We start from the raw sequence: 20,348 nt of genomic DNA, 5'->3' as shown, positions 1-20,348 counted from the left end.
TCTTCTTAGAGTTTTATGATTTTAGGTCTTACATTCTTTTGTAGTTAATTTCTGTATTTGGTATCCAGTAAGAATCCAACTTCATTCTTTTCCATGTGGATATCCAGTCTTCCCAGCACCATCTGTTGGAAAGACTAGGTTTCTTTTTTATACAACCAAATGGACAACTGTGTCATTCATGAGCTGTGTTAACCGGGAAAACACAAAGGAAAATTTTGACAAGGCAGATAATGGAAGTAATTTTGTGGATCTTGAAAAAAGATCAAACAAATTTAAGAGAAACCAAAGGGATGTTAAGGAGACTAAAAGACAAATGTGACTATGCATGAATGCCCACTGGAATCATCAACTAGGTGAACTTGAAAGCCATTTCGTGGAAAGGTACAGATACAAGCCACACTACTGTGGTCTGGAAAGAGAATGAACAGAATTACCTCTATCATAGATAAATCATGGGAACAAAGTTGAAGTGAAAATAAATTTGCAGGATGATACATAATGTACAGTTTTGTTTAAAGTTTTAAAAGTCTGTAGATCACTAAATGCTTTGGGTACATAAATATGTATTGAGAGAATATCAACTTACATACAGAAATTATAAAACACTAGTTCATGACAGTGGTATCTCTGAGGGAGGGAAATCGGTCTGAGGAAGGATATAAAGGGCTCTCTGTACCTATCTGTATGGTTTAATTTCTAAAAAAATAAAACAGCTGAATGACAGGTACACATACAATTCTTACCTGCATGTCTGAAGTTTATTTCCCAAATAAAAAGAAAATCTGCTAAAGTAGAAACATGGAGAGACAGAGAGGCTAACTAAATTGGCCTACTGTTTTCTTTCCCCTTTAGAAATCAGAATGGTCATTCAGTAAATAACCAGTGCCAGTTTCGCAGATTCTTAGCAAAATGCTTCTAACAGTCCTATATGTTTTGGGGTTATCAGGTTTTTTTTTTTTTTTTTAAAGATTTTATTTATTTATTTGATAGATCACAAGTAGGCAGAGAGGCAGGCAGAGAGGGGGAAGCAGGCTCCCTGCTGAGCAGAGCTGGATATGGGGCTTGATCCCAGGACCCTGGGATCACACCCTGAGCTTAAGGCAGAGGCTTTAGCCCACTGAGCCACCCAGGTGCCCCCCACCTTTTTTTAACAGATGAGGTCAAAGGTTACTTAAAATATCATTGTTAAATAGTCTATTTAGGGGTACCTGGGTGGCTCAGTTGGTTTGGCATCTGCCTACGGCTCAGGTCATGATCTTGGGGCTCCTGGAATCAAGGCTCCCTGCTCAGCACCAAGTCTGCTTCTCCCTCTCCCTCTGACCCTCCCCTCCACTGGTCCTCTCTTTGCCTCTGCTCTCAAATAAATAAAATCTTTCAAAAAAAAAAAAAAAAGTCTATTGAGTATTTGAATGGAGACTTAATCATTTTAAGAACCAGGAAAGTAATTCAAAAAATTTGCTCATCCTATACATTCCCTAATTTGAGAACCAAAAATTTTATCATTCTGTGATAAAGTTAGTTGTACATTCCTTTTTAAAAAAAAACTTTTTAAGTATTTTGTCAGAGAAAGCAAGCGAGCAAGAGAGCATGCACAAGCAGGGGGAGCAGCAGGCAGAGAAGCAAGTTCCCTATTGAGCAAGGAGCCTGACATGTAAGTTGATCCTACGACCCTGGGATCTTGACCTGTGCTGAAGGCAGATACCTAACCAACCGAGCCACCCAGGAATCCCAGCCTTGAGAAGTTCTGTTCAGCAACCGAACTGTTCTACCCTGGTAAAATGGAAGCAGGTCATCAATCTCAGCCAGATGTCAACTTGTGGTTCTCCAGATAGTCTACCACTTCTTACTAATACAGGCTACCACAATGAAAAGACCCTAGAGAGTAGCTGTCTTTGGAGGAAGTCATTTAACGTTTTTGGTCCTCAACTTTCACTCACATCTCTTAAAACACTATTCAAGGGCACCTGGCTTGCTCAGTCAGAGCAGCCTATCACTGCTGACCTAGGGGTTTTGAGTTTGAGGCTCATGTTGGGTGAAGAGATTAAATAAACCTAAAAAAACTTGAATTCAGGAATAGAAATGGCTAAACTTCTTTAGTCTCCAATGCCTTCTACCATGTTAGTCTGATCCATTCCCATCTTAACATTTTTTGCAGGTGTATTATTACTTATTTAAGATTCTTTTTTTTTTTTTTCTTCAAGATTTTATTTATTTATTTGACAGAGAGAGATCACAAGCAGGCAGAGAGGCAGGTAGAGAAAGAGGAGGAAGCAGGCTCCCTGTCGAGCAGAGAGCCCGATGCGGGCCTCGATCCCAGGACCCTGAGATCATGACCTGAGCCGAAGGCAGCGGCTCAACCCACTGAGCCACCCAGGCGCCCCTTATTTAAGATTCTTACCTCTACGTTTACTTTTCCCATTTCCAAATTTTAGTCTTCTGCTTTTCCCCCAAACCATTTTCTAACAACCCAAACTCAGACACTTTACTCTTCTCCTAGGACTTCTATGGAGTTATGTGTATTTTTCATTCACTGGCTAATCATTGTTTATTAGTTTGCCTCATTTTCCACTTATTGTCCTAGCATAATTATGGCTACCCTAATCATAATTTATTTTGTACATTAAAATGTTTCTATAGTGTATGCCTGACAGCAGAGAGTTTATACTGTATACAAGTCAAAAACTCCTTTCATGACATACCTCTGCATTTTGTACAAAGTGCAGTCTTTTCATCCATATATTTTTTTTAAATGTTCTTAAGTTCTTTTTTTTTTTTTTTAAGATTTTTATTTATTTATTTGACAGAGAGAAATCACAAGTAGGCAGAGAGGCAAGCAGAGAGAGAGGAGGAAGCAGGCTCCCCGCCGAGCAGAAAGCCCGATGCGGGGCTTGAACCCAGGACCTGGGATCATGACCCGAGCCGAAGGCAGCGGCTTAACCCACTGAGCCACCCAGGCGCCCCAGTTCTTTTTTTTTTTAATTAAGATTTTTTATTTATTTGTCAGAGAGAGAGCAAATGAGCACAGGCAGGCAGAGAGGCAGGCAGAGGCAGAGAGAGAAGCAGGCTCCCTGCCGAGCAAGGAGCCCGATGTGGGACTTGATCCCAGGATGCTGGGATCATGACCTGAGCCGAAGGCAGCCGCTCAACCAACTGAGCCACCCAGGCGTCCCTCTTTTCATCCATATTAATTATGCACCCTACCCTCTCCAACCCTGTACCAAGCTCCTACATATCAAGATGTAACCATTGTGAACTGCTTTCCAGAGGCCAGATGAGGTCCCATATATATATATATTCAAGGACTGTAGGCCAGAAAAGAGGCTGATGATTATTAAATATAGAAGACGATTTGCTAACAGTTAACATGTGGGAAAGAATATGGAAAGGAGAAACCTTACATTTAAGTTGTATTCTCTTAACACAAGGAAGTTCTAACAGACAGCCTAGTATAGTATCTTTAAGAGATGAAAAGACTGACATCTTAAGTGAGGAATCTGTGGCACTAAACCTTCTCAAACTCAAGCTGAGGCCTTAAGGTAAATTACATGTTTTCATTTCTAGAGACTTCATGTTTGTTTTTTTGGGGGTGGGGGCAGGTGGGTGGAAGGAGGGAAAAGAGACCAAGCACCCACTGAGTTCATCCAACAAGAAGCCATAACTTTATTAATGATAGAAACAGTACAAATTTCAAACCAAGCTGCAGTTATTCTTTTGAAACACCAAAAAAAAAGTCCTCGTTTTCAGATGGTTACATTGTTAATTCCTGTAAGAAAAGAGATCATTAGAAGTAGTTAGAGGCAAATTGGGAATTCAGGCCCCTAAATATGAGGTAATTCGGAATAGGCTTTGGAATGAAGCTTCCGAAACTGGCTGATCTTAAGTACAGAAAATAAAGTCACCCCGAACTGGTCAGGGCTGAAGAAGTCAAGGAATAAAGGCTTTGACACTTACCATAATAGCATTTACAATGTCATTACTGTTGTTCTTCAGGGCTCGGACTGCCTTTGCTCTTGACACATTTGCTTGTGACATGACCAATTCTATGTCCTTAACCTCTACACCGGTTTCATCAACCTAAGAGAAGGAAGAAAAACACAATAACCCAAAGAAAAATTCTGGTAGTTCTTTGGAGACAGGAGTCTCTTAAATCTAGTTCTTTAATATAACTCAGAAACTATTTAAGTCAATTGAGTTCGAGAGCCTAGAGCAATGTAGAACGCACCCATTAATACGAGATAATACTGGGTGCCTGGGTGGCTCAGTTGGTTAAGCGTCTGCCTTTGGCTCTGGTCACGATCCTGGGGTCCTAGGACTGAACCCCAAGCAGCCCCAAGCTGCTTCTCCCTCTGCCTCTCTCTCATGGATAAATAACAAATTTGTATTACAAATAATAATATATTATATGTAATATTATAAATAAAATCTTTAAAAAAAAAAAAGATTTTTATTTATTTATTTGACAGAGAGAGATCACAAGTAGATGGAGAGGCAGGCAGAGAGAGAGAGAGAGAGAGAGGGAAGCAGGCTCCCTGCTGAGCAGAGAGCCCGATGAAGGACTCGATCCCAGGACCCCGAGATCATGACCTGAGCCGAAAGCAGTGGCTTAACCCACTGAGCCACCCAGGCGCCCCTATAAATAAAATCTTAAACACAAAATACTATCTGGAGAGGATTAAAAGTATAAAAGATTTCCCTATATACCTCTTCCTCTTCACTCTCCTCTTGTACAGTTGGAGTCTGTGTGTTTTCTTGAATGTTTGAGACAGCTTCACCTTGAACTTTGAATTTCTCAGCAGCTGCCAGTTGTGCTTGCTGAGATAAATCCTCGATCTGCAGGGCAGAAAATACAGATGTGACAAGATCAATCTGCAGTAAGTGAAATAAATCATTTATATCTTTTCCAAACTCTTACTTTAAAGCTACTTCAGGTTAACTTACTATATAGCTTTAAATTATTTGCCCTAAGATAATGTATCACTGTACAGAGAGAACTAGTTTAGGTCTAAAGCAGTGATTCTCAACTGGGAGGTAATTTTGTCATCCAGGGACATCTACCAAAATGTCTGGAGATTTTTTTGGTTATCGCATCTGGGCAGGATGCTGCTAAACATCTCTAACACTCAGGAAAGCCCCTCCCACAACAAGGAATTAACTGACCTCAAATTTCACACCAAAGAATTATCTAACTCTTGACTATCAATAGTGCTGAGGTTGAGAAACCCTGGTCTAGAGTGCATCCAAGAAAACTTTACCTTGGCTTCCCCAAAAACTATGTAGGTATCTGAAGCTGGGCTCTTGTAGACATCTGGTTTTGTGATGACAAAGAGGATATTCTTAGATTTCCGGATAGTGACTCTTGTAACCCCTGTAACCTGTCGAAGACCCAGTTTGGACATAGCCTAAGGAATAGAAAAGAACATCAGGTTTTCAACTTCTCCAGAAGAAGCTTCACAGGGGAACCTAGGTGGCTCAGTCGGTTGAATGTCCAACTCTTGATTTCGGCTCTTATCTCAGGGTTGTTAAGATCGAGCCCTACACATCAGGCTCTGCACTTAGCAGGGATTCTGCTTCTCCTTTTACCTCTTCCCCTGCTCCTGCACACATTCTCTCACCCCAATAAATATCTTAAAAAAAGAAATAGCTTTAGGAGGTAAAGAACATAGTAATAACTATACCCAAAGTAAAGCCTTAACTGAGGGTTGCTGGAAGGGAAGGGGATAGGGAGACGGGGTAACTGGGTTGACATTAAGGAGGGTACATGATGTAATGAGCACTGGGTATTACAGAAGACTGATGAATTGGGGCGCATGGGTGGCTTAGTCGGTTGGACGTCTGCCTTTGGCTCAAGTTGCGATCCTAGGACAGGATCGGGCCCCATATCGGGCTCCCTGAGTCTGCTTTTCCCTCTCCCTCTGACCCTCCTCCCGGCTTGTGCGGTCTCAAATAGATAAAATAAAATCTTAAAAAAAAAAAAAAAAAAAGACTGATGAATCACTGACCTCTACTTCTGACACCAATAATACATTAAATGTTAATTAAATGAAAAAAAGTAACAAAACAAATGAAAACAAAGCAAAGCCTTTTCCTAGGCTAACTTGATAATACAGAATTGGCTTCCAGGACTCCTGATTTTTTTTTTTTTTTGCCATAGTAATTTCTATCACTATAAATATGATTCTACCATTACAGTTCCCCCTCTCTAAAGCTGCTTCATCAGAACCTTTAATCCTTGTTCATAACTTAAAAACTTACCTTCCGTGCCTTCTTTTCACTCCGGCTCTGTTTTGCTTTACTGACTGGTTCTTCGTCAATTTCAGCGGCTGCTGCCAGCTGAAGAAAGAAAACAGCTATGAGTAAACTGGGATATAAGGCCTAGATATCACAATCCCCATGAGGTTTTCCCTTTTATGAAGGTTCACCGTTCCAAATACTGAAGTCAGCTTCTCTGATCAACCCTTGTTCTTCAATGCTTCTTTGACTCAAGTACTCTGACCAGCAAGTAGGAGAACACCCACCTGGGCTTGCTGTGTGGTTGCCTGTGTGGAATCCTGTTCCTCAAGCTCTGGTACTGATTCATCACTGTCAGATTCTGTTCCAGACCCTGAGATGACAAATGTAACTTTTACTATTTTACAGTAGATTATAAGGAAAAGACACCTCACCACAGCCTATGTGGACTAGAGGTCACTGGCTTATGCTAGACCTCACAAAGTTAAATGTAAACCAACTGACTTGTATGAAGTCAGCTTGACAGCCTCCAACTCAGCCATAAACTAGTGTGTACACATCCATTAAAGACCCAGCCCCAGAAATAAGAGGTAATTACTAGTTATAGCCAAGCAGTTTATAAAGAGTAACTGTTTCCTTCCTCTTAAGGTCTTCACTTGGCACAGGCCAACACCAAGGACCTATGTAACTCCAAATTCTACCTGATAGCCCAACCATCTCCAAAAGGTTATGGCAGACAAGGTTATCTCCAGATACATTTAAATGAAAAAAACAAAAAACAAAAAACAAAAAACAAAAACAAAAAACCAGTAAGATCACACTGCGGAGGCAGACCAGGGAGGACACTTTCCCCTCATCCTTACACTGAGTTGGGGAAGGCCAGAAGCAGTTGTGTACACACATTTAGCCTTGTTTTCAAACCACTTACCCTAGCAATTTGGCTTCATCAACATAGCCTGAAGATTCTCAAAGACTGCCAACCTATAGTTCTAACAGTCACCTGTTAGAGCCTGTCCTGTGACCTCTCCCCTTTCTTCCAAATATAATTCACATATTTTAAGTTTACCTCAATCAAAAGGCCAAGCATCAATAAAGACTACTGAGAGAAAAAAGCAGACACCTGCACCATTCTCAGGCTAGGAAAAAAGTCTTGAAAAGGGAGTCCCCTGGGCACTGGTCATCACTGAATCTAAATCATGAAAAGAAATGCAAATAGTTCTGTATTTCCCAACATTTTAGCAAATCCCAGGCCCAGGGACAAGGTTAGTTATGTGGTAGAGATTAGAGCAAATTAAAAGATCTAATAGGTCTTGGTTTTCAATGTCAGATCATTCAGGTAAAAAGATGGCAGATCCAGGGTTAGCTTGGACCATATTATACAAGATGATACAAAACAGACTATCTGAGGTGATGAAAACCAAGATTGATTCACATTCCTAGAGCTTTTGCATTTAAAACTATCGTTCTATGTTCTATGTCCAAACACAAGCAGATACACTGGAGAAAGCGGCGCATCCTAGGGTTAGTACGGTGGGTAGCCCCAGGAGGGGTGTGGGCGACACACCATGCACACAGCAAACCAAGGCAAATACCCTTGTTGTTCTTCAGAACAGGCTGCTTGGCAGAGGGGGTTGGGGCAGGGATCCCAGCAGGTTTGGGGGTGGGCATGTTGACGAGGACCGACTGGAAAGGCAGTCCCCCCGAGATTGGTTCCGGGGGAATCAGAGGCGGCAGCTCATCCTCATCAGCAGGGGCTGAGGGCTTACAGGGTGATTCCGGCACCAGCCCAGGTGAGGACGGCAGAAATTGCTGTTTAGGAAGCAGAGGGGGAACTGGGGAGGGAGCGAGAGGCAGAGAGACTGATGGGGTGGGTGCTGGAGGGATAGATGCTGATCCAGCTTTAGGAAGGACCTTCTCAGAGGAAACTGTTGCTAGAGGAGTAGATGTCACAGACTCAAGAGGAAGAGTCAAAGGGCTCTTTGGGGAATGGGCAGAATCTTTGCTTTTTAATGGAGAAACAGGAAGGGTTTTGGGAGCCTTTGAAGAGACTTTCTGAGCAGAGACTGACAGGGGGGCTGGAGCCATTGTAGGAAGGGGTCCTTTAGTACCATTCTTAGCTGTAGGATCTGGGCACACAGAAGGTGAAGTAGCAGAACTCTTCTTGGCCAGTGGAGCTTTCTCAGAGGGAGCTGTGACAGCTGGTATACTTTCTGGAGCTGGGGCAACAAGTCCTGCTTTGAGAGTTGTGGAGCTTTTCTTTACTGGTAGGCCTTTAGAAGCCAGAGGGGCAATGGACCCCAGGGGACATGTGACTGAAACTGGAGAGGTAGGGGCCTCTTTGGGTGAGGGAGGACTCTCAGATGAGGGAGTGGGGGCACCTTTGGATGGGGTAGCTGGGGCTCTCTTGGGGGATGGAGTTCCTCCTGGGATTCTTTTGGAGGATGGAGTTGCTGAGGTCCCTTTCGGGGCTGGGGCTGCCGGAGACTCTTTGGAGGAAGGAGTCACAGCTGGGGGAGTGGATGGCCCCTTGGGAGATAGGGTTCCTGGAGCCTCTTTGGGGGCTGGAGTTTCTGGAGACTCTTTGGGGGAAGGAGTCACAGCTGAGGGAGTAAGGGACCCTTTGAGAGATGGGGCACCTGGGGCTTTTTTTGAGGAAGGAGCAACAGCTGGGGGAGTGGAAGTCTCTTTAGGGGAAAGGGTTGCTGGGCCCCCTTTGGGGGAGGGAGGAGCCACAGGTGGGGCAGTGGGGGACCCTTTGGGAGGTGGAGTAGCTGGGGCTCTTTTGGGGGAAGTTGCTGGAGACTCTTTGGGGGAGGGATGAGCTATAGTGAGGGTCCCTTTTGGAGGCTGGGTAGCTGGGGACTCTCTGGGGGAGGAAGGAGCCCCGGTTGGGGGAGTGGAAGTCTCTTTAGGGGATGGGGCTGCTTGGCCCCCTTTAGGAGATGGAGTTGCTGGAGCTCTTTTGGGGCCTGGAGCTGCCTGGGACCTTTTGGGAGAGGGAGGAGCCACAGCTGGGGGAGTGGAGGCCCCTCTGGGAGGTGGGGTAGCTGGAACTCTTTTGGGGACTGAAGTTGCTTGAGACTCTATGGGGGAGGGAGGAGCCACAGCTGGGAGAGTGGAAGTCTCTTTAGGGGATGGAGTTGCTGGAGTTGCTTGGGACTCTTTGGAAGAAGAAGGAGCCATAACTTGGGGGGTGGAGGCCCCTCTGGGAGGTTGGGTAGCTGGGGACTCTTTGGGGGAGGAAGGAGTCATAGCTGGGGGAATGGAGGTCTCTTTAGCAGATGGGGTTGCTGGACCCCCTTTGGGGGAGAGAGGAGTCATAGATGGGGCAGTGGGGGGCCCTTTGGGAGAGGAAGGAGTCACAGCTGGGGGAATGGTCTCTTTAGCAGATGGGGTTGCTGGGCCCCCTTTGGGGGAGGGAGGAGCCACAGATAGGGCAGTGGGGGCCCCTTTGGGAGATGGAGTAGTTGGGGCTCTTTTGGGAGATTGGGTAGCTGGGCACACTTTGGGGGAGGAAGGAGCCACAGCTGGGGGGGTGGAGTTTTTAGGAGATGGGGTTCCTGGGCCCCCTTTGGGAGATGGAGTAGTTGGGGCTCTTTTGGGAGATTGGGTAGGTGGGCACTCTTTGGGGGAGGAAGGAGCCACAGCTGGGGGAGTGTTCTCTTTAGGGGATGGAGTAGTTGGGGCTCTTTTGGGAGACTGGGTAGCTGGGCACTCTGTGGGAGTTGACTGAGACCCTTTGGGGGAGGAAGGAGCCACAGCTGGGGGAGTGGAGGTCTCTTTAGGGGATGGGGTTGCTGGGCCCCCTTTGGGAGAGGGAGGAGTCACAGCTGGGGGAGCAGAGGTCTCCTTAGGGGATGGAGTTGCTGGGCCCCCTTTGGGAGTGGGAGGAGCCACAGCTGGGGCAGTGGGGGTCCCTTTGGGAGATGGAGTAGCTGGGGCTCTTTTGGGGGGAGTTGCTTGAGACTCCTTGGGAGAGGGAGGAGGCACAGCTTGGGAGGTGGGGGCCTTTCTGGGAGGTTGGGTAGGTGGGGACTTTTTGGGAGAGGAAGGAGTCATAGCTGGGGGAGTGGAGGCCTCTTCAGGGGATGGGGTTGCTGTGCCCCCTTTGGGAGATGGAGTCATTGGGGTTCTTTTGGGGGCTGGAGTTGCCTGAGACCCTTTGGGGGAGGGAGGAGTCACAGCTGGGGGAGTGGAGGTCTCTTTAGGGAATGGGGTTGCTTGGCCCCCTTTGGGGGAGGGAGGAGCCATAGGTGGGGCAGTGGGGGGCCCCTTGGGAGATGGAGTAGCTGGGGCTCTTCTGGGGGCTGGAGTTGCTTGGGACTCTTTGGGAGAGGGAGGGGCCACAGCTTGGGGGTTGGGGGCCCCTCTGGGGGAGGAAGGAGTCACTGCTGGGTCCCCTTTGGGGGATGAAGGAGCCACAGCTGAGGCAGTGGGGGTCCCTTTGGGAGATGGAGTAGCTGGGGCTCTTTTGGGGGCTGGAGCTGCTTGTGACTTTTTGGAGGATGAAGTTGCTGGGGCTCCTTTGGGGGAGGAAGGAACTATAGCTGGGGGAGTGAAGGCCTCTTTGGGAGGTGGGGTATCTGGGGTCTCTTTGGGGGAAAGAGTGGGGGAATGCTTCTTGGCCAGTGACCCTTTAGGGACTTGAAAAGAAAGATTGGCCTCTGGAAGAAAGGACGCTTCAACTGGAGAAATAGGGGAGGAGTGATTTCCAGCAGGAGTATCAGGGATAGCAGGAACACTTTTCGAAAGAGGAGAAAGAGTTAAGGTAGTAGAAGGAGCTGAACCCTTCTTGGTTGGACGTCTTTTAGTTTGAGGAGACACACTAGTCCCTAAAGGAGATGGAGAGTCAGCTAAGTAAGTTCCTTTCGAAGATGCATTAACAGAAGCACAAACACCAGAGTCCTTGGTTGGGTGCCCTTCAGGAGAGGAAGCCACAGGAGCCAATGCTGAGGTATGAGAAATACCGTGAACTTTCTTTGCACCTTGAGGATGAAGAGAGGGAAAGGGCTCAGACTTGGGAACTTCTGGGGCTAGTGCTATGGCAGCTGGAAAAGCAGAAACGTTCTGGGGGGATAAAGTCACAGCTGGAGCCACAGGACAACTTTCAGAGACTGGAGGAACCACAGGTAAAGTAAGAGTGGAACTACCCTTCTTACCTGGATGGTTTTTATGAGATAAAGAGATATCTAGAAAAGGACTGGCTGTAGTGGAGGTACCTTTGGTAACTGCAGGAGCCACTTCTGCAGTAGCAACATGTTCCAGAGGAAATGTAGCTATGCTTGGGGTGGTGAGAGAACTTTTGAGAGGCAGACTACTGGGGTCTGTCTTGATTATAGAGGCTGGGGAGTTAACACCCAGAGGAGAGGGAGCAGTACTTGCTGACGTAACTACAGGGAGAGGCTCTACAACTACAAGGCTTTTCTTTGCTAAGGAGGCTTCAGGAGGAAGAGCTATCTCCAGAGATGATGATATACTTTGGGGAGAGGAGGGATTTTTGGGGGTTGCCAGTACTAATGGTATTAGAGTCGAGTCTTTCTTGGTAGGGAGTCCTGCCTGTTCTGGTGACAAAGGGGCTCCAAGAGGAGAGGGAAGTTCAGTTTGGATATTTCCTTGTTTTGGTAACTTTACCAATGCTGATGTAGGGAGACCTTTGGGGTTCTCAGAGAATGAGAGAGGAGGGGGGACTGGTATTCCCAGAGGGGTTACTTGAGGAGTAGAAAGCTCTTTGGGAGCCCCAGGAGCCATAACCGAGGCAGTGTGGGAAGCTGAGTCCTTATTACTTATGGGATCTGATGAAACTGGAGGAGACATGCAAGTAGCTACCTCAAGGGTAGTAGGTATTGCAGAAATTGTGGAGGGGTTAGTCATAACGAATGGGATAGTTCCAAGAGAAGAAACAGGAGCTTCTTTCAAGCTCGGACTCCCTGGAGGAGGAGGAATTTGGGTCACCAAAGGCTGACAAGGAGTGGCATTAGGAGAGTCTTTCAGAATGAGACAGGCTGTAGGAGATAATGGAGAAGAGGTGGCTAAGTCTGATGAGCCAGAAGGACTGAAGGAAGCTATACCAGTGACAGCAGGGGGTTCTTTCTCAATAGAAAGAGCCAGAGGGGAAGCTGGAGCCCCCGAAGTAGAAGCCACCTCATTTCTGGAAGGAAGTGGAGAAATTACAGATCTCTGAGAAGGGTAAGAGGCCCCAATGGGAGAATGAGCTGCAGAAATGGCATCCACTTTAGGATTTGACAGAACATTAGGACCTGTTTGACCTAAGGGTCGAACAGGAGAATCAAGAGAACCCTGATGTAAAGGTGCTAGATGAGAGCCCAGAGAAGTGAGGAAAACTGGAGTGACGCTGGGAGCCACAGATATAGACTGGGTTGAAAGAGGTAATGTAGCAGGTGAATTAAGGGGTCCCTTTACGCTGAGGCTTTCAGGGTTTTGTGGAGAAGTCAGAGCTGAGGAAACAGGGATGCCTTTGAACTGAGGGGAAGTGACGGCTGGGGGAGTGGTGGGTGGCATTTGAGGACATGCGGCTGCTCCAGACTGAACAGAGGCCAAGGGAGTTCCAAGATGGGAAGGAACAGCACTGACTATACCTGGAGGGATAGGGGTGCCTTTTAGATTAGGGCCTACTTGCATGGGAATTTGAATAGAAGAGGTCTTTGGTTCTGAGGAAACAATGGGAGTTGACAGAGATGTTACTGACCCTGACTCAGCCCCAGCAATCAAAGGAGGTGAATTAAGAGGGCTAAGTGGATAAGCAGAGCTCTTTTGAACTGAGTGGGGAGCCAAGGCCACCAGAGCCAAGGGAGCTGAAGAGGAATGGGGATCTTTCACAGCTGGAGTTATCATGGGAGAGGCCAGAGCTAAGGCAGCTGGGGAGATGGGAGGCCCTATTAGGTTTGGTAGGAAAACTGGGGTGTCAGTGGGGGAAGGGGCAACTCCCAAAGGAAGGATTGTTCCAGAGGATGATTGTGGAAAAGGAGCTTCAAAAGGGGTTGAGACAACACTAGAGGGAGGAAGGAATGGGGAAGCCTGGTTAGGGGTTGCCAGAGGGCATTGTTGGGGGGCCAGGGAGCAAGGAGGGGGTAGGGTAGATTCAGGCTGCCTTAAGGCAGCAGTGACACTCAAGGCTGAAGACACAGGAAGCACAGCTGGAGGAGAAAGGCAAAAAAGGGGATAAAGAAGGAAAGGGAAGGAAAAAAACAAAGGTGAGTTATGCAGCCCAAGTTGGTACAACGTGCCTCACAGGAAACACGGAATTTTTAATCCGAGGATGAAAGTCACCGCACAGGATTAGACAAAGGTGACAGGCAACAGCAACCTTCCCCAAATATACTTCAGTGGTCGATTAAGAATACATCCCTCTCCCCATCTCCCACATTTCCCAAGTTCTACGCCCCCCCACAAGCAAACTATTTTAAGGTGGAGATAACAGTCTAAGCAGGCTATTAGTCTCTAAATGGGGAGCACAGGCCTAGGAGTGGGTTGGGAACAGCATGCTTTCCACCCTTTCCCAGATGTGCCCTCCCTTCCCTCCTTGAATGAACCCAAAGTCTTTCTTACAGGCCATAGAATACCAGTAGAATAGATGTTCTACTGTCAAGGATCACGAACTAACTGAAACAGATACTGAAAATTGGAACAAGGCAGGCAGTGAGTGCTGATAATGATGGGGAGCCGGAACTGAATGAAAAACAAAAACAAAAAACAACCCTCCCCTCACCCCTGCAACAAACCAAGTCTTTATATGCTCAGGCTTTCACTAGGTCAAGAAAAACCTGACTCTTAGAATAAAGTTTTAGGGGGTACCTGGGTGGCTCAGTGGGTTAAAGCCTCTGCCTTCAGCTCAGGTCATGATCCCAGAGTCCTGGGACTGAGCCCCACATTGGGCTCTCTGCTCAGCAGGGAGCCTGTTTCCCTGGCTCGCTCTCTGCCTGCCTCTCTGCCTACTTGTGATCTCTGTCAAATAAATAAATAAAATCTTAAAAAAAAAAAAAAGAATAAAGTTTTAGGAAGGTGGTGTTGACATACAATTCTGCGTGAAGTGTTAAATACTAAGTCACTTTGCCTCCCTATGCCTCAGTTTACCTACTGACCCCAAACAAAAAACAACCACAAATGGGTTGTATTTCATAATGTCCACACACTTTCCTAGGTATTGTTAGCTCTTCAGACATCAATTTAAGATGAATTAGACTGCTAGGGAGAGAGCTTAGTCACAAGGGTAAGGGCTGTATTATGAAACTGTAGGCCAACTTGTTAAACCAGACTGTGGTTCTATTTTGGAAGTAGGGAATTGGAGTGGAGAATACACTGGCTCTCCACCCCTTAATCTGGATAAGTATGTCATTCTGCCAAAATAGACCAATGTTCAGCACTACAGTAAAGCTCAGTAAGATTTCCTGAATGATAAAAACTCACAATTTATTCAACCACTAATTCTAGTTAGAATATCCAACTCCAGAAAGGACAGGTGGCTCAACCAGGTTTTCCTGGAGAGTTGGTAGGTAAAAATCTCACGATTAAAGGGCAAATGCCTCCAAACATATGAATCAATTTGAAACTTAGAATGTTTTCCTCTAACTAGACTTCTAAGATGGTTAGTTAAAGCCCAATTTACTTGCTTTAGACACCATAACCAACTCCTTGGGCTCGTTTTCACATTCGTTATAACAACTACCTAATTAAGAAAAAATTCAGCGTTTTACCACTGGCCCTCCCTTAATATTACTAAACCTACTGTGCAAGCTCTAACTATTCAGAAAGAAGCTTAACAGCACTAAGGATGACTTCAGAAGCAAATGGCATGAGGCTTGAAACAAATTCATCTAAATTTCAGTTTCCACATTTGTAAAATCAAGTCGTTCAATAAGGTTTTGATTAGTATTGAATTATAGGATCTTCTAGAGATCAGTCCTTTATTTTCTCTTTCCATTAAGTCCCCTGTACCTCAAGGATTTCATATAGCTTGTTCACTAGCTTAGAGGCCCATTCCTTTTTCTTTTCTAGCAGCTGTATTAATCCCCTCAGCTGCTAAAATCAGACAGGCGGGCAGAGAGAACCTCAATGCTTTCAACTATAAACAACTCTATTTTAAATCCAGAAGGGGGAAGGAATTGCTTAAGTGACAGGTGGGTTAAAAAAAAAAAAAAAAAGTTTATAGTAAGAAAAAGTGAGGACGGAAGTTACGGCCTGAAGATTCTCTTCATTTATTTCAGCACAACTGACATAGCAAGAACATCATTAAATATTTTCTCACTACACCCTCTCGAGTTTTCTAGAGAAGTATTTTAACGAGAATTTGAAACGTGCCTTTATACTATGTTTATATCCATTAATTTAAAAGCTGAAGAGCAGTCAAAGGAAAACTTTATTTCAATCTTGGTTGGGTTCCGGGCAAGCTGTTGATTCCAGCACACTATAAACATCTTAGTACCAACTGATAAAATAAGTGAACCAACCCAGCAGGGCCCTGCGGCCCAGTAAGACACATTTACCACCAGCACACATCTCATCCAGACATGTGACGAAGGCACAATGCCAAGCTCTGCCATCTAAAACCTTGATGCAACTTGCTGGCTGCATTTTCACAAAGCTCAGGTCTCCTTGGCCTGCAAGTGTGTCATCCAGTTCCAATAGGTAAGAATCACTGAGCCCTCTCCTCCCTGCTCAGTTTTACTGTGAGTTGAGGGCTCCCCAGTACGACCTATGAGGTAGTTGCCATAATCTACAATGCAGGCCTTGGAGCCTTTTATGCTCTCGGATCTTAAATATCTCTTTATAGTCCATTCCTTAATGAAGTCCCTCCAGGACGGCAGTTAGTATCACGGATTCTCCTCCCTGGTAAAGCTACAGCCATCTTTAATGAGTTAACTCTGAAAAAACCAAGGGTATTCCATTTGCCATTTTACCCACCAAATGGTCTTAGGGTCAGTCTTAAAATTTTAATGAACAGTAAGGGGACTAGGGGAACCTACCTGTCTCAGCCTGGGGCTGTGGCAACTCCTGCTCTGTAGCAGGGACGGTTTCTGTGGCTTCACCAGGCATTTCTGAAGGGAATAAAAAGGAGGCCTGAATTGACTGGGATCCGTTCTGCTGCCCAACCCAGAGTCAAATGTTCTTAAAAACTCTGCGAAGGGCTGTTAAGGGAAAAAAAAAAAAAAAAAAAAAAATTACGAGGACGTTTCAGGACAATCCTCCCCAAAGCAGCTGGGAATAGGTAAGAAATAAGACGTGACTCTCAGATCTCGGATCAAGCTAATCACCTTCTACCTCTCTTTACTCCGCAGAGAACGAACCTTCAGTGGCCAAGGGGTTCCTTTTATTCTACACTCCAAACCCCACAGAGGCAACACTCAGCACTGCGTTCTCAACCCCAGGGAGAGGATCCCGGTCTGGCTCGCGACCGCGGGTGACTTCAGACGCTAGCCTGCACCACCTCCTACACTCACGTCGCCTGGGCTGGGACCACCACGTCTCCCGTTTGCCGGACTTTCGGGAACCAGGAGGGGAAAGAGAATGCCTAAAGTCCCAACACTCACTTGTCACAATTAAGAACGGCGTGTGTGTGTGCGCGCGCGCGGGGGTAGGGTGTTCCAAGGCTGTGACCCCCTTAACCTCTTTTGGGTTCTCGTGAAGCCGTTCCCAACACCACACACACTCCGCTTCCGCCCCCCACACCGCAACGGCTCTATGTCGCCAGCCCTGTCCTCCAGGCGCGGCAGGCGGCCCTTCTACCCTGCTTTTGCCAGGACATCAACCGCAGACCCCATTTTGTCCGGAGGCCCCAAGACCACACTTCCCAGGGCCAAGTAGGAACCCAGCAGCCCCATAAAGCCTCCAACTCCCCTTAGCTCCTAGTCTCTGGGGCGGCTTAGTCCGCAAGAAAGGAGGATGGCTGCGGATAGAGAGTTGCGGCGAAGACAGGACTTACTCTGCGGGGGACGCGGAACCAAGATGGCGGCAGAAAGAGAGCGAGCGAGAGCGTGACCCACGCCTCTTGCAGAAGGAAGCTTGGCAGAGGGGGCGGGACCAGGATCCGATTCCGGGTCAGGAGCTGCCAGCAGTCACTTCCTTTGAGTGATCCGTCCTACTGTTCCCGGACGGGGGTGGTGATGAGGTCTAAATAAGGGTAAGAATTCGGAACAGGACGCGCTGGATTGGCAGGAACCTCAACCTCGAGCCGTGCACTCCTTAGATAGCCGACTCCTTCCCGTCCCCTGAGTCGAGGCATCTTTGATACCCGAAAGGAAAGTGTAGTCAGAGAAGCAACCTCTGCCCTCTGGTCAGTAAAGTAGCCACAGCGGTATTATAGTGACTTTTTGATTTCCCTTTTTCAACTAATGCAGGGAAATAGGAGATACTAAATAATATGGAACGCCACAGATTGTAGTCACATCATTGTAAGATAGCAGTGACTGAGGTTAACCCTCAATTATTTTATTTTTGGAACACACAATTTAGATCGATGTTGAAACTATTAGATTACACTCCTCAGAGAAAAGCGCATAGGCATATATACAATTCTTTTTGCCTGCTGTTTTGGGCAAGTAGATATCCCGAAACTCATCCATGCTAGTAGTCCCGGACCCCAAGTTAACTCTTGCTTTACACTGTAAATATTCCTGAGAGTAGAATGTAAATTCAGTGGTTTGTTAATGAAAAGGCCATGGGTCCTGATCCCCTTGCCCTCTCAGCCCTACAAAAAGACTCAACAAATACATTACCTAAACCAGCAAAACTATTTGAACTAAAGGCTTTAGGACAATTGTGGCTGCCTTTTAAGAGAAGCAGTGACGTTATGCTCTAAAAACTACTTTGTAAAATCTTAAAAACAACAACAACAAAAAAAAACAAACTATTTTGAAGTGAGGATTAGTGAATTAGGATTAAATGAAATAGTGGAGTTTACCAGGAATGAGAAATTCTGAAATTTTTTTCAGATAGGGGAGGCAATATTGTGAAATGATTAAGAACATGAACTCTGTATAAGGGTGCCTGGCTTGCTCAGTTGGGAAGTGCATGCAACTCTTGATCTCAGGTTCATGAGTTCAAGCCCTATGCTGGGTGTAGAGATCAATTAAATAAACTTAAAACACACACACATACACAGAACATGGACTCTAGCTATACTTGTCTGAATCACAGCTTTGTCACCTCAGAGTGACCTTGGGCAATTTAATTAACCAGTTTGTGCCTCAGTTTCCCCATCTAAAAATGGGGATATAGTAGCTACTTGATAGGATTGTTAGGAAGATTAGGTAATATATGTACATTACTTGGAAAGTGCTTACTATTATTTTTTCTAAGTAAATGTGTGATATGGAAGAGTTGTCAGCGCAGTCCATTTAACTTCAGAAGAAAGAGCCAGCAATAGCCAATCATCTTCATAGACAAGTAAAGCTATTTTGACCATTTCACTTTCTTTTCCATCAAGCCCACTAACTCTTCTCTCTGTTGTTAATGACTAAGGAAGGATGTATTTTCTTTCTTTGGATTTTTTTATAAATTGGGCAAGTATGGAGACGGAAGTCAGTTCTATGACCTTTGTTTCTACAATTCTCACAAATGGATGAGTTGCTAAAATCAGAGAATAGGGAAGTCAATGGTCTTTGAGCATGTTTCTAATGTCTTCAAGAATCAAATATTTATTTAAAAAAAAAAGGACTTGATTTTTTAAAAATTTTTATTTAAATTCCAGTTAGCATACAGTGTAAAAACATTTATTTATTTATTTATATTTTAAAAAGATTTTATTTATTTGACAGAGAAGAGAAGCAGGCTCCCTGCTGAGCAGAGAGCCTGATGTGGGGCTCGATCCCAGGACCCCGGGATCATGACCTGAGCCAAAGGCAGAGGCTTTAACCCAGGCGCCCCTATTTATTTATTTTTTTAAAATATTTTATTTATTTTAGAGAGAGAGAGAGAGAGACAGCGAGAGAGGGAACACGAGCAGGCGTAGTGGGAGAGGGAGAAGCAGGCTTCCTGCTGAGCAAGGAGCCTGACTTGGAGCTCAATCCCAGAACCCTGGGATCATGACCAGAGCTGAAGGCAGACACTCAATGACTGAGCCACCCAGGTGCCCCAAAACATTTATACTTTTATATGAGTACAATATGTTACGCTTTATCCAAGAGCTTTAATATTAAAGCATTAAAATACTTTAATGGGGGCGCCTGGGTGGCTCAGTGGGTTAAGCCGCTGCCTTCGGCTCAGGTCATGATCTCAGAGTCCTGGGATCGAGCCCCACATGGGGCTCTCTGCTCAGCAGGGAGCCTGCTTCCTCCTCTCTCTGCCTGCCTCTCTGCCTGCTTGTGATCTCTCTGTCAAATAAATAAATAAAATCTTTAAAAAAAAATACTTTAATGGTAGGCATATTGGAAGCTTGAACCATCTCTTTTTGAAAGCATAATACCAGTCTTTATACTCTGGTTCTGAGTTCTTAAGGTAGACTGAGTCTTTAGTAATTTTGTATTCAGGAATTTTAACTGACCCACTGTTTTCCAAACCTAAAAACTGAACAATACATAGTAAATAGAGACTCAAATGAGGAATTTTGCACAATGGTCTTTAATATTTTTTCTTAAAAAATTAGAAAAGAGAAGGAAATGCAAGGCATTGCCGTGTGTTGACTGCATTGTAAAGTGTTTTATATATAAAACCAAAAGATTAAAAAAAAAAAGAAAAGACTGTATGGCTAAAGAGAAAACAATGTTAAAGGAAATGCAAAGGAAAGAAAATCAGAAAACACCAACCCGATAGCTTGACTTCTCAGTGTTTCTCAGAAGATGGACTATATTCCAGAATGACTGTTTTGTTTAGACTGGTTGTAAAACCAGGCAAAAGAAATCTGACACTTTCAGAAAAAACAAAAACAAAAACCAACCTATGGAAGAAACAAAACCTTTAAAATTAAGTATCTGGATATGTAGAAAGGGAAGTGTTTTGACAAATAAAATAGGTTTTCTGTTGGTGAAATTGGTTATTCTAAGCTGCTGCTTTATGGTGCAGACTAACTCAATTGTTCTCTGAGGAAAAAAGTCAGGAGCTACAAATGCAACAGTTGTTAAAAAGTACTCTACTGGGGCACCTGGGTGGCTCAGTGGGTTAAAGCCTCT

The 20,348-nt window shown here is 45.3% G+C and overlaps 1 protein-coding gene across 9 annotated transcripts; it reads right to left on the bottom strand.

The window, feature by feature from the left end:
• Positions 1 to 3,636: 3,636 nt before the first annotated feature.
• On the bottom strand, positions 3,637 to 17,320 carry NACA (nascent polypeptide associated complex subunit alpha). Of its 9 annotated transcripts, XM_047739865.1 has the most exons (11): positions 17,165 to 17,292; positions 16,209 to 16,370; positions 10,537 to 13,382; positions 10,446 to 10,467; positions 7,821 to 9,326; positions 6,516 to 6,601; positions 6,253 to 6,330; positions 5,253 to 5,399; positions 4,702 to 4,830; positions 3,952 to 4,074; positions 3,637 to 3,763 (listed from the first exon to the last, which is right to left on the bottom strand). In XM_047739865.1, exons 2-11 carry the CDS (start codon positions 16,276 to 16,278, stop codon positions 3,749 to 3,751), a joined length of 5,022 nt encoding a protein of 1,673 aa, XP_047595821.1. In that variant the 5' UTR covers positions 16,279 to 16,370; positions 17,165 to 17,292; the 3' UTR covers positions 3,637 to 3,748. The 9 variants fall into 9 exon arrangements, with proteins under 9 accessions (XP_047595821.1, XP_047595818.1, XP_047595819.1 ...); XM_047739862.1 differs by having other exon boundaries at positions 7,821 to 9,292; positions 9,371 to 13,382; XM_047739863.1 differs by having other exon boundaries at positions 7,821 to 9,181; positions 9,383 to 13,382.
• Between the last annotated feature and the right edge of the window lie 3,028 nt (positions 17,321 to 20,348).

This window comes from Lutra lutra, chromosome 8, assembly GCF_902655055.1.
Source record: "Lutra lutra chromosome 8, mLutLut1.2, whole genome shotgun sequence".
In the NCBI taxonomy this organism is placed as follows: Eukaryota; Metazoa; Chordata; class Mammalia; order Carnivora; family Mustelidae; genus Lutra; species Lutra lutra.
This window is presented reverse-complemented; position numbering and strand designations above follow the sequence as displayed.

Excerpts from the sequence above, each read along its gene's own strand:
- NACA (XM_047739860.1), bottom strand. The coding sequence starts at position 16,278 with ATGCCTGGTGAAGCCACAGAAACCGTCCCTGCTACAGAGCAGGAGTTG. Across the intron at positions 6,602-7,820 it reads TGTTCTGAAGAACAACAAGG|GGTCTGGAACAGAATCTGAC; the intron begins GTATTTGCCTTG and ends TTGTCATCTCAG. Across the intron at positions 6,331-6,515 it reads CAACCACACAGCAAGCCCAG|CTGGCAGCAGCCGCTGAAAT; the intron begins GTGGGTGTTCTC and ends TTCTTTCTTCAG.